This window comes from Pogona vitticeps, chromosome 1, assembly GCF_051106095.1.
Source record: "Pogona vitticeps strain Pit_001003342236 chromosome 1, PviZW2.1, whole genome shotgun sequence".
Lineage (NCBI taxonomy): Eukaryota > Metazoa > Chordata > Lepidosauria > Squamata > Agamidae > Pogona > Pogona vitticeps.
In genome coordinates, this window is record NC_135783.1 from 163432480 (window position 1) to 163445191 (window position 12712).

Sequence of the window (12712 nt, forward strand, 5' to 3'; positions counted from 1 at the left end):
TCATGCGGAAGGCTGGACTGGAAGAAACCCAAGCCGGAATTAAGATTGCCGGAAGAAATATCAACAACCTCCGATATGCAGATGATACCACTCTGATGGCAGAAAGTGAGGAGGAATTAAAGAACCTTGTAATGAGAGTGAAAGAGGAGAGTGCAAAAAACGGTCTGAAACTCAACATCAAAAAAACTAAGATCATGGCCACTGGTCCCATCACCTCCTGGGAAATAGAAGGGGAAAATATGGAGGCAGTGTCAAATTTTATCTTCCTGGGCTCCATGATCACTGCAGATGGAGACAGCAGCCCTGAAATTAAAAGACACCTTCTTCTTGGGAGGAAAGCGATGACAAATCTTGACAGCATCTTGAAAAGCAGAGACATCACCTTGCCGACAAAAGTCCAAATAGTCAAAGCTATGGTTTTTCCTGTCGTGATGTATGGAAGTGAGAGCTGGACCATAAAGAAAGCAGACCGCCGAAGAATTGATGCCTTTGAATTGTGGTGCTGGAGGAGGCTCTTGAGAATCCCCTGGACTGCAAGGAGAACAAACCTATCAATATTAAAGGAAATCAACCCTGAGTGCTCACTGGAAGGACAGATCCTGAAGCTGAGGCTCCAGTACTTTGGCCATCTCATGAGAAGAAAAGAGTCCTTGGAAAAAACCTTGATGTTAGGAAGGTGTGATGGCAAGAGGAGAAGGGGACGACCGAGGATGAGATGGTTGGACAGTGTCATCGAAGCAACCAACATGAATTTGACACAACTCCGGGAGGCGGTGGAAGATAGGAGGGCCTGGCGTGCTCTGGTCCATGGGGTCACGAAGAGTCGGACACGACTAAACGACTAAACACACACACATATTAATATTTAACTTTGTTTCCCACACTGTTTTAGATCCTCCACCTTTTCCATATTCTTTCTCAGTAATGCTTTTATATATTAGTGAGGTTAGTCCTCTCTTTTTATTTTTATCTTTTTGAATACAATATTGTTCAAATTCAGTTGATGTTCTTAGAGAGCCAGTTTTTTGTTGTAAGTGAATAGCGAAACTTCTTATTTGTTTTATTTGTAGCCAATTGCTTTTTATTTGCTTTGTTTTCTCTTCTATTTGCCTAATAGTGATAGGTTCCCCTGAATTGAATAAGTCAGTAATTCTATACATTCCAATTTGTTTCCACTCCTTAAATTGTCTATATTTCTCTTTAGACCTAAAATCTGGGTGATCCAAAAGGGGACATAAAGGGGATACTGGGGAGGGGGCAATGTTTTACTATGTTTTCTCCATATCCTTAATGTTTAAGAAATGAATGGGTTCTGTATTTGTTCTCGTTTTCTAATTATTTTAGTGGTATAAATATACTTATTTACTATGTCCATTTTCATTTCACTTTCCATTTCAACCCAATCAGAATTCTTATAAGTCTCATCAATTCGTATAAGTTTAATAATTTGGTTTATTTGTAAAGCTCCATAATATTTTTCGAGCTGTGGTATCCCTAATCCCCCCCCCTTTTGACCCTGTCTATATTTGACACTATTTATTAATCTTATCTTCCTTCCCTTTCCTGCAATGAAATTTTCTAGCTTTCCTTGCTATAATTTAACTTTTTTGTATCTGGCTGTAATGGAATATTTTGGAATAGAAATTGAAATTTCGGTAATATATGATTTAATCAAAGTTATTCTCCACAGCATTGATAGGTTCAAATTGACCCACTTTGTAATTTTTTCTTTTGCAAATTTAAATAGATTTTTATAGTTTCTGTAGATTAATTGATTAAAGTTTTTTGTTACCCATAAGTATTTAAAACTTGAATAGCATAACTCTAAATGAGATGCTTTTTTAATTTCATTTTGTTCTATAATAGGGACATTTAGACATAATAACTTAGATTTTTGGAAATTAATTTTTAAGCCTGTATATTGACTATATTCCTCTAATATTTCTTTTAAGTGTTCTATTCTTTGTAATGGGTCCTCCAAAAAAGGAGCATATCATCTGCGTATAAGTTTATTTTGTGTTGTCTATTTTTTGAGGACTGTCCCCTAATGTTTCCACTTTCTCTTATTTTTGCCGCAGGAGGTTCTATTATTAATGCAAATAAAATTGGAGAGAAGTTCCCCTAAATAGTGTAAATTTGTCAGATTCTAATCCATTCATAAGTACTGTAGCACCTGCTCCTGTGTATAATTCATTTAAAACATTAATAAAATTTGTACCCATATTGATCTTTTCCAACAGATCAAACAAAAATTTCTATTCCACCTGATCGAAGGCCTTAAAGGCATCCAGTGAGAGTATTGCTATCTTCTTCTTCTTCTTCTTTTCTTTATTAGCTGTATATATAATATTCAGTACTCTTCGGATAGCATCTCACATTTGTCTTCCTGGCATAAACCCGTACTGATCTGTATGGACATATTTAGTTACAAAACTACTTAATATTTGTGCCAATATTTTTGAGAAAATTTTTTGATCTTGATTTTGCAATGTTATAGGTCTGTAAGATGAAGGAAACATTGGATCTCTTTCTGGTTTTAATATAGCGTCATGTTCCCGGGGGTTACAAGAGCAGAGTCCGATAAGCCAGCCCTATGTCAGGAATTCAGGGAATGCAGAGCCGATAACCAAATACCAAAGCCAACTCACACAATGTAGTCCAGGGTCAGAGTCCAACGCCAAAACACACAACATAGTCCAGGGTCAAAGTCCAAAGCTAAGGGTCCAGAGAACAAGGTTCAAGGTTGTCAGGAGCATGGATGCAAGCCAAAGGTTTGACTCGTTGCTTCCACGGACTTTCAGCTGTCTGAGAGCTGCTTATATAGTAAAAACAGCCCTTGAACTGCTGGAAGCCTTTTCATCCTGTCAGAACTCAGGGCTAGTTGATCAGATGTTTCTGCGGGCAGCCTTCAAGCGATCCTCTGACCCTTTTGTCATAAGTCTTCCCCAAAGCCTGGCCCTCAACCTGTCTACTGGGGGAGGAGAATCTGGAGGCAATTCAGGTGTTTGTATTTCTAATTGCTCAGCATTCTCCTCAGCTACAGTTAACCCTTCAGGTTCCAGATCTTCAACTGCACTCATGACATATAGTTATTATTCTGGCTATATGCCACAACTCTAGTATTTTCTCACCTCCCAAAATTGAGTTGAATAGCTTTAGAAGATGTTCTATGACATCTTCTTCCCATACTTTATAGAAATCAGCTGTGAATCCATCACTGCCTGGTGCTTTTCCTTTCTTAAGTTTTTAAATAACTGAATTTATCTCAGTTTTTGTTATTGGGCTATTTAAATAATCGTTATGTTGCTCTAAAATTTGGTTTATTGGTAATGTTTGTATAAATTTCTTGGTGTTTATGTCCAGTGTTACTTCTGATTCATATAAATCTTTGTAATGTTCTATAAATGTAGAGAGTATTTGTTGCTGTGAATTTACCATTATTCCTTCCTTCGTATTTAATGAGACAATTGTTCTTTTTGCTGCCATCTTTTTAACTGCATGTGATAGCAGTTTAGTGTTTTTATTTCCATGTTCATAATATTCTCTCTTTAAATAGTTCATAGCAGTCTGAATCTTTGCAGTATCCAATACTTCTAACTCTGCTCTAGTTTTTGTTAGTTCATTAAGTATGTTCTTGGTTCCTAGTTGTTTATGTTGTTATGATAGTTTTTTTATTTTACTTTCTAATTGTTCTTGGAGCTTATTTCATTCTTTATTTATTCTAGAGGTATCCATAATAAAAAAATCCTCTTAGGTAGGCTTTTAGGGCATCCCATAGCAATGCTGATTTTATTTCTGCAGTATCATTTATTTCATAGAAATTTTTAATTTCTTTCTTTATTTTTCCAATAATTTCTGTATTTAAACATATAGTAGAGGTCAGTCTCCAAATTCGAGATTTACTTTGTTTTATTGACCCAAGAAAGTTTTAATGGTGCATGATCAGAGGCTATCTCAGGGGAAAATTGTATTTTGTCCAGATTCATTCCATTTGCAATATATTGTTCACCTAACATTGGGTGCTTAATGATCTCTTTCTTGTTTTTATTTTGATGAGTCTCCTGCAACAACAACACATCTACTCCTAATTTTTGAATAGTCTTAATGACTCTATATCTTTTCACTGGAGACCCCAACCCATTCACATTATAAGAAAGGATTTGGAGATTATCTAACATTACAGTCATACATTCTATATGCTATCTTTACGAATATATTCTTTTTCAGTACTTGTCTAATAGATTTTATATATGTTGTGGTGTACAGTTTATAATCATAATTTACTAAGCAAGATTGTCTACTTCCTTCTAATTTTCTTTTCAGTGTCAGACAATTAATATACCTAATTCCCTTCCACCCTTTTCCCCCTCCCTTACCCTTGCCCTGTTCCAGCAATGGTCAGTGAGAACAAGTCTCCAGCTCATGTTTGAGCTGTGCTCTCTGGAGTTATAGGGAGCCAGAAAACTTAACATTCCCTGTAAAAGAACAGTTCTTTCCCCATGCCCACTCTAACCCTCTTAATCTATATGTATATTAATATAACAAATTACAAATTATCTATGTTTGTTTGTAAATATTGTATCTCTTACTTATCATTAAAGTGTTCTAAACATATATTCTAAACATTCTTAAATATTTGTGCTTCTTATCTAAAAATTCTAAGGTTCCTTTCTATCATGTATATTTATCTTAAATAGTATTTTATATTATTTTATCATCATATAAGTGTGAAATGTAACAATACAATGCACTAACTTGTTTTATGTTTTTAAATGAATTATTGTAGTTTAATGATAGCTAGAAGTCTCTCTATATAAATGTCCTTCCAGCTATTACTTTTACTAAATACTGGGAGCAACCTATTATCTACAGTGACAGATGAACTCCCCTTTATGACCTTGAAGGAACAGCTGTATATCTCATTTCTCCTTTCTCTTCCACCGCGCTTGCATTCTTTCCATCTGATCTGCTTGATTTCTCTGTCCATAGTCTGTTCTCCTGGAAGGAGAATATTTAAATATTCAAAAAGATGCTGCAGTTCCTCTATAGTTGTTGCTGTTCTCTGTTTATTTCCCATCATAACCAATAGTCCAAGGGGATAAAGCCATTTGTAGATTATTTTCCTCTCCCAAAAAACTTGTGTGTAACTCCTCCATTGTTTACATTTAGATATGGTCTCTGCAGCAGGATCTTGAAAAAGTTCCACTTTTTTCCCTTCATATGTTAACTCCTGTAATTTGTTTAAAGTACAGAAGACATCTGGCTTTATTGTAAACAAGACAAATCTCACCAGTATGTCCCTTCTCCCGACCCGATGAACTATATCCAAATTCTTGGGAGTGATTTCGAGGTCCGGGCAAAGTTCTTGTATCCATTTTAAGATTATTTGCTTTAAGTCCTCCCCTCCTGTCTCAGATTCCTTAAAATGTCACAAACCAATATTATAGTGTCTCCCCCGATTTTTCTGCTCTGTGAGTTTGTCTTTAATTGTTGCATCTGCCTTTCCAATTCTTCATTTTTTGTTTGCAGATTCTGTGCCAGCTCAAATGCCATGTCTGCTGTTTGTTGTATTTTGCTAATATTTGACTTCACCTCCATTAAAGTTCATTCTAGAGGTGCAATTGCTCCCTTCATATTGCTTTGTAAGCCTTTTCTTAATTGTTTCATTAGCTGCCTCATCTCATCCTTATCTTTATTAGTTTTTTCTCACCCTCATCCCTTCGCCTTACCGATCGCCTCACTTTCGCTCTCAGAACCCGATGAGCCGGATAGCTTTTCCTCTTCATCTGAGGAGACTGTGGCTTCAACAGGGAGTCCCTTTGATGTCTTCTTTTTTGTCTTCCCCATATCTAGGCAGCTTAGAATGTTTTAACTCTCATTTTATAAACATTCACGCTTAATTGTTTCTTTTCTCAGGGCTTTTGAGCGGAGGTGATCTTCTATGCAGCCATCTTCATTGGCTTGCAGACCATGCCCCCATTTGAAATATTATATCTGACATAATTATTTATGTATAACTTATATCCTGGCTTTATATATTTTAAAGCATTTTGTACATACAGTTTTGTTCATACCTGTAAAACGGTGTTTAAATTAACATCCCTGTGACTTCTAAAATATTAAATGTTCTCAACAACTTTGAAGTATCTTTGTGTTTATGGAACACATAAGAAATGTAAATGAATGTACAATTAGACTAGCTGATGTCACCTACACTTTTTTCTTTACTTCACCATGAGTGAAAGCAGTGATTTATTCTCATCCTCTAAAGTAAGATAGAGCAAGGTTGGAAGTTACACTTCTGGTGATCAAAACAGCAGCAAGTAAATAGCTTATACCTCGATACCCAGATGAACACTGATGTGGTTGTCATGATTATCTGGTTCACATTGGTATTTAATCCTTTCAGGAATAAAGGTTCAGTTATGATGGACCACTACAGACTCACACTATCACCCGTCTTGGTAGTTTGAGTCTGTAGTGGTCCATCACAACTGAACATAACTGAACAAAAGAATGTAACTCAAACAAAGCCTCAGAACACCACAATAGTTTATGGTGCTCTGAGACACATGTTCAAGTGTCATATTTTTCACCTTGGCCTTATGGATGTCTTCCCAGTCCTTAGCTATTTACCGTATATGTGCCCAGGTACATTTATCACTTCGTTTGATTTAACAAATTGTTTTCTGTTCCAGGAGAAGAAGAAGAAGAATGGTGGATATTTCCATAAGGAAAATCTGAAAAGTCTTATGGTAGATTTATTCTCTGCCGGCATGGAGACTACTTCTGCCACTCTATGCTGGGGAATCTTACTAATGATGAAGTACCCTGAAATTCAAAGTAATCATTTTTCATTTCATTGTCTCCTATTATTCTGGTACAGAATAATCATATGTGTTCAATAATAATAATAATAATAATAATAATAATAATAATAATAATAATAATAATAATAATAATAATAATAATAATGTGCCATCAAGGCAATTGTGACTTATGGTGACCCTTTTCAGGGTTTTCTAGGTAGAGAGTACAATGAAGTCTTGACTTACATTCAGCTCCACTTACAAACTTTTCGACCTACAGACTCCTCCAGCCGCAAAGTTTCACTTTGACTTGTGGCCAGAGAATCAACCTATGGACCAGAAAGGGGAGGCAGGGAAAGTGCCACATTCAAATCTGGTGCTTTCCCTGCCTCCCCCTTCCAGTCCGTAGGCTGCAGGTCTAAGCCCCGAAAGCGCAAAGCTGACAGCGGGGTGGCTTTCGGCTTTTTGGCTTCCAAAGCTGCGAGTGGGGGGAGGCGGGAAAAGCTGAAAGCCACTCTGTGCCCGCTATCAGCTTTGGGCTTTCAAGACTTAGAAAGCTGAACCCACTGGCCTCTTGCCTCCTATCCCCAGTGCCCTCAACTTCCCACTGTGCCTTCTTGACAAGGGCCAGACTCAATGATGTATAGGATCCCTTCTAGATCTACAGTTCTAAGATGAAATTAAGTGTTCTGATTAAGCAGCTTCATCTAAGGTGACTGTATTGGGAAATTTCTGTGTGGGAAACACCATGCTTCAGCATTTAGTCTTCACACATGCTGATGCAGATCCAAAAGCATTAAATTGCTCTTGATAGCAAGGATTGTTTTGTTCCCCCAGAAAAAGTCCAGGCAGAGATTGACGACATTGTTGGACCTGCTCAGCCCATGATTGAACACCGAATAAGAATGCCATACACAGATGCCGTGGTCCATGAAGTTCAAAGGTTTCGCGATATCGTCCCAACCAATCTGCCACGTACTACCACTATGGATGCTACTCTCAAAGGCTACTTCATTCCAAAGGTTATCAGCTAACTTAATTGAAATCTTTTCTTTCCTGTCATCACCTGGTTGATTAAGAAATTCCTGTCAGATTTCAACATAATGACACTTTAATCAACATGCTCTTCAGAAGTTGGTGAACATCATCTCCATACTGTAAAGCATGTCTAAATGTTATTTGGGTTGCACATTCCTTTAAAAACCAACCTCTTCCTTTTCAGGGAACTCATGTTGTTCCGTTGCTGACTTCTGTGCTTCATGATGAATCGCAGTGGGAGAAGCCTCATGAGTTCTATCCCGAGCATTTTCTCGACTCTGCAGGGAAGTTTGTCAAAAGAGATGCATTCATGCCTTTCTCTGCAGGTACAGAGATGTGCTGATATAGAGTGGGCTTCTATACTAGGCAAGGTGACATGAAACAACACAAGAGATTATGACCCATTGAAAAAATAGCTCAGGTTCTAATGCCTGATATATTCTATAATACAATGCTAAATCCATTCTATTTACGGAAATGTAATCAATTAAACATGATATTCTTTTTACATTTTCAAAGTTATTGTTTTATTGGTATATTTCATCTGTGTCCACATACTTCATTTTGTCATTGCTGTGTTTATGGTAGGCTGCCAGGAATAATAGTTGACATCCTGTTATACAAGTATACAAAAAGTATAACTTTTGGAAGCCAAGTGCTATAAGTGAAGAAAATTTCAAAGGCATTATCTGTTGTACAGCAAGTCACTTAACCTGGTATGCAACAGGTTTCTGTCTCTGAAGATTTTGTAACTTAGAAAAATTCACTGTCCACAGATACCCCATGTGTGCAACTGCACAACAGGATTTCAATCAATGGCTTATAGAAAAACTGTATAAAATGTCAAAATATTAGTAACTCCAAATTTCTTTTTCTCTGGACGTTCTGACAGGTCGTAGAATGTGTGCAGGTGAGAACCTGGCCAAAATGGAGCTCTTCCTGTTCTTTACGAGCCTCCTGCAGAGATTCACCTTCCAGCAACCTCCTGGAACCTCTAAAGAAGATCTGGACCTCACCCGAGCAGTTGGGTTGACAACACCTCCCATGCCCTTCCACATCTGCGCTCTGCCACGCTGAGATGTCTCAAGATCACAGAATGCTTCACCTGTACGTTGAGCATTGATAAGCATTCTTGTCTCTGAAGTTAAATCTGATGTGGCAGCCCCTTGATTGAAAAGTGAGAAGAAGAAATACTGAATGGAATTCATCATGTTGTCATAGGACTTATGTGCAGTCCTGCTGAATCCCACAAAGCTCATAGTGATACATCATTTAGTTTAAAAATAGGAATTTGTTTCATGTGGTATTAATCAGAATCAAGGCTCTGCTTATGTTTTACAGTCTCAACCTTTTATCTACATTGTGTAATTCTTCCATCTGTTTCTTGATCACATCAAGCTGTGGCTGATCCATTTGTTTCTGGATCACAGTAATGTCTGACACAATTTTGACAGTGGAAGGTTTGTACATACCTGAGTACTACAGACCTGTTTGTTGCATCAAGTGCTATGTAAGATTTTAAAATGGTAGAGTCTTCCTTCTAGATTGCAGCATAATATTTGGCTACCTTTGGGTTATTTCTTGATTTATGAGAATATTTCTGAGAAATACTCTTGGGAAAATTTGTTTTTCTTGTATTTAACTTCTTTACGAATTGACAAAAAGATTATTTGTATGTTCATCGGTTGTGTTTTATTTCATCATTATCTCTTCAGTATCCTGTCCCGCTTAAAGTCTGGTAAGAGAACACCATGGGTTATATCCTCCTGACCAGCATTTTATGGTTTGCTAATCAAGTAACAATGGAAAGATTTGTAATACAAAGTATCAGAAGCTAGAAATCGTTCTGCAGAAAGTTAGATATGCCTCGGTAGGGATAACAACTTGATGGGGTGACTTCTATGACTGGATTATAGCAACCAAAGGATATAAATTGTTGAAAAAGAAAAGAGAGAATAGAAAGGGAGGTGGAGTAGCAGTATATGTCAAAAACACATATTCCTGCATAGAAATACAGGACGATGAGCTTGGTGTCCCATCAAGAGCATCTGGATTAATATAACTGGAGTGAAAAAAAGAAATGTGGTAATTGGGATCTATTATTGACAGGCCAGTCAAGAAGAAGATGTAGATTCAAGTCTTCAACAACAACAACAACAACAACAACAAAAACCCAGCAGCTCTGGCTTATGAATGTGGAATGTGCTTCTGTACCCATGAGTCTAAGGGTCAGGAAATGACCCAATGTTACTATACAATAGTGTGCCCACATTGCCAGCAGGAAAAAGGATGCCAAGCTTTACATAGCAAAGGGCAGCATGAATGTTGACAACAGCAATGGCAGCAGTCAAGATGAGACCAAGGATACCCAAGTTGCTTGCTTCTGCATGAGAGTAAAATGGTGTTACGTTTTTAAAATGACAACTCAACGACCTTTTGCCTAAATGTTTCCAAATCTGGCAGTGAGCAAGAGCAGACAATCTTCTACTGTACATCAATGCCAAATGTGGTGCTAATATTAACTCCAGTTTCATAGTTAGTTTTTTATTTGGTGCACCACTTTTTTCCATTTGTCTTGGGGAATGCTGATTCTTGGTGTCAGCTGAAACCTTTGAAAAACACATTGCAATAATTTCAAAGAGACACAATGTAGTAGAAGACATCAGAAATTTCAGTTATCCTGACATCTGTTGGGAGATAAACTCTGCCAAATATAGCCCTTCCAAGAAATTATTAGCCTGTGTGGCTGTTAATTTTCTCCTACAAAAAGTGGAGGAAGAAACTAGAGGATTAGCTATTCTTGACTTGATTCTAACCAATAGAGATGACTTGGTGGAAGAAGCAGGATGAACTCTGGGCAAAAGTGATCATGTTCTATTGGCATTCTTAATTTCAAAGGAAACAAAAGCGAGACATAACTTCCACCCGGACGGACGGGATGCACAGCTGAATCTTTGTCTCCTTGCTGAATGTAAATAAGTTGCTAAATGTTTTTTTCCCTTCTTGAAATGTGAGTAAATCTGCTTAAATTCTTTGTGAAAAGTTCAAGCAAAGAGAGAAGTGCTTTTTAAACTGCAAAAGCCTTGCTGCTTATCTGGGGAATGCACTTTTGTTTTTGCGTGGAAGAATGCCAGTGAAAGTTGAACAGCTAACGAGTTGTAAAAAGCCACTTTGTTTTCCTGTGCTATCAATCTTTTGCTTTGCTTATGAGAAAAAATAGAGATAAGGGTTCTAAAAGTTGGACACAAGAGCCATCAGAGGAAAAACCATCAGATCGTCGTCTCGGACGCTTAAGGCGAATAGAATCCCCCACTCCTAAAGACGTTTCTAAAGAAACTCGGGAAGTTGCTGGAAAGGAGGGGGGGAAGCGGCTACCTCTCTGAGCAGTCTTACCGAAGCCAGCAAGGAAAAAAACATTTCCAAATTAAAAATCTGTGTAAAAGATCTGGCTAAAGATATACCATGCCAGATTGATAGAAAACTGGAACAGGTTCTTTCCAAAATAGACTCTTTAGTGAAAGAATGTCAACAGATGGGAAAGGACATGAAAACAGTCTAGGGAGAAGTACAGGGAATGAAGGCAAGCATAGTAAAAATGGAGTAAAGCAAATGGAAGATCTATTAAAACAGAATGAAGGGAAAACAAAGGCTCAACAACAGAAGATAGATGATTTGCAAAAGAAAGTGATTTATCTGGAAGATAACTCAAGATGTAACAAGATCAAAATAATGAACTTTGAGCTGCAAAAAGGAGCTGACCTTAAGGAGGAAGTGGTGACCTCGATAAATTATATTATGAACTCGCAGCATGTGCCTGAAGAGGATATAGAGAGAACTCCTTTTGTTGGGAACCCCATAAGCAAGAGGCCAAGACCTATAATATTGAAGTTTTCAACTATGATAAAAAAAGAGCAATTTCTCAAGGTCACTAAAGAAAAAACAAAACTATTAGTTTATAGGTCAAACCCAATACAAATTTATCAGGATTTAAGCAATGAATCCAGTGGAGAAAAACGATGAAACCCATTACATCAATTCTAATCCAGATTGGACGCAGATACAACTGGGGTCACCCCGGTTTTTTAAAAAAATATGGAAAGATGGAGTCCTCTTCAGAATCTTCTCTTTTGAAGAAGGCAAGGACTTGTTAGTCACATGGGGCCTATGGCAAGAAGATCAAGATGGCCAAGGCGCAAGCAAGTAGGCCTGCATGGAGTGGAAACCTGAAAGAAGATATCTGGACTGAGAGAGACCATTTGATGCTTGAAGACCCCCCTTCCCCCCCTTTTTTTCCTTTTTCCCTTTACTTCTTTTTTCCCCCTTTTAAATTTTTAATACTGTTCCTTCCCTCCCCCCAATTTTAAAGGTTTTTTTACAAGGTCCCTCCTCCCCCCCCTTTTTTTGTTTTTTATTCTTCTGTTTGCTTATTTTGTTTCTTTTTGTGGGATTGGAGAAGAGAGAGGAAAGATCCAGAGAAATAAGCAAGTCAAATGAAAGAAGGGAAGATATTAAAGGTGTGTGGGGGAAACAGAGTAGGGTGAAATAGGAATGAGGATTTGGCTGGGATCCAGACTGGTGTGGATGGCATCTCCCTCCCTCCCGGAGCTTGCGTCAAACCTTAGTGAGGCACGGAGAAGTGGGGGGGGGAGGTAAAGAGGTTACATGTAGATTGGGAAGTTGGGGATAGGAGATTAGATAGGGAACAATGTGAATTTGTGGTTTTTTGGGTGTTTTTGTTTTGTGGGATGCACAATGAAACCAAGAAAAAGATGGGATATAGAATGGATGTGGGGGAAAACATAAGGCCTACCTTAACTGTGAAAGGCCTAGGGTCTGTAACAAAGAGGAAGAGAACAGAAACATTA

At 37.7% G+C, this 12712-nt stretch overlaps 1 protein-coding gene across 1 annotated transcript in view; it reads left to right on the forward strand.

Moving 5' to 3' along the window:
* Positions 1–12332, forward strand: part of LOC110083217 (cytochrome P450 2K1) — a 43828-nt gene extending 31496 nt beyond the window's left edge. The window contains exons 6-9 of the mRNA XM_073004277.2: positions 6699–6843; positions 7647–7831; positions 8032–8173; positions 8740–12332. Coding sequence (XP_072860378.2) covers positions 6699–6843; positions 7647–7831; positions 8032–8173; positions 8740–8924 — 657 coding nt within the window. The 3' untranslated portion in view covers positions 8925–12332. The remainder of the gene's footprint in view (positions 1–6698; positions 6844–7646; positions 7832–8031; positions 8174–8739) is intronic.
* Positions 12333–12712: the final 380 nt, after the last annotated feature.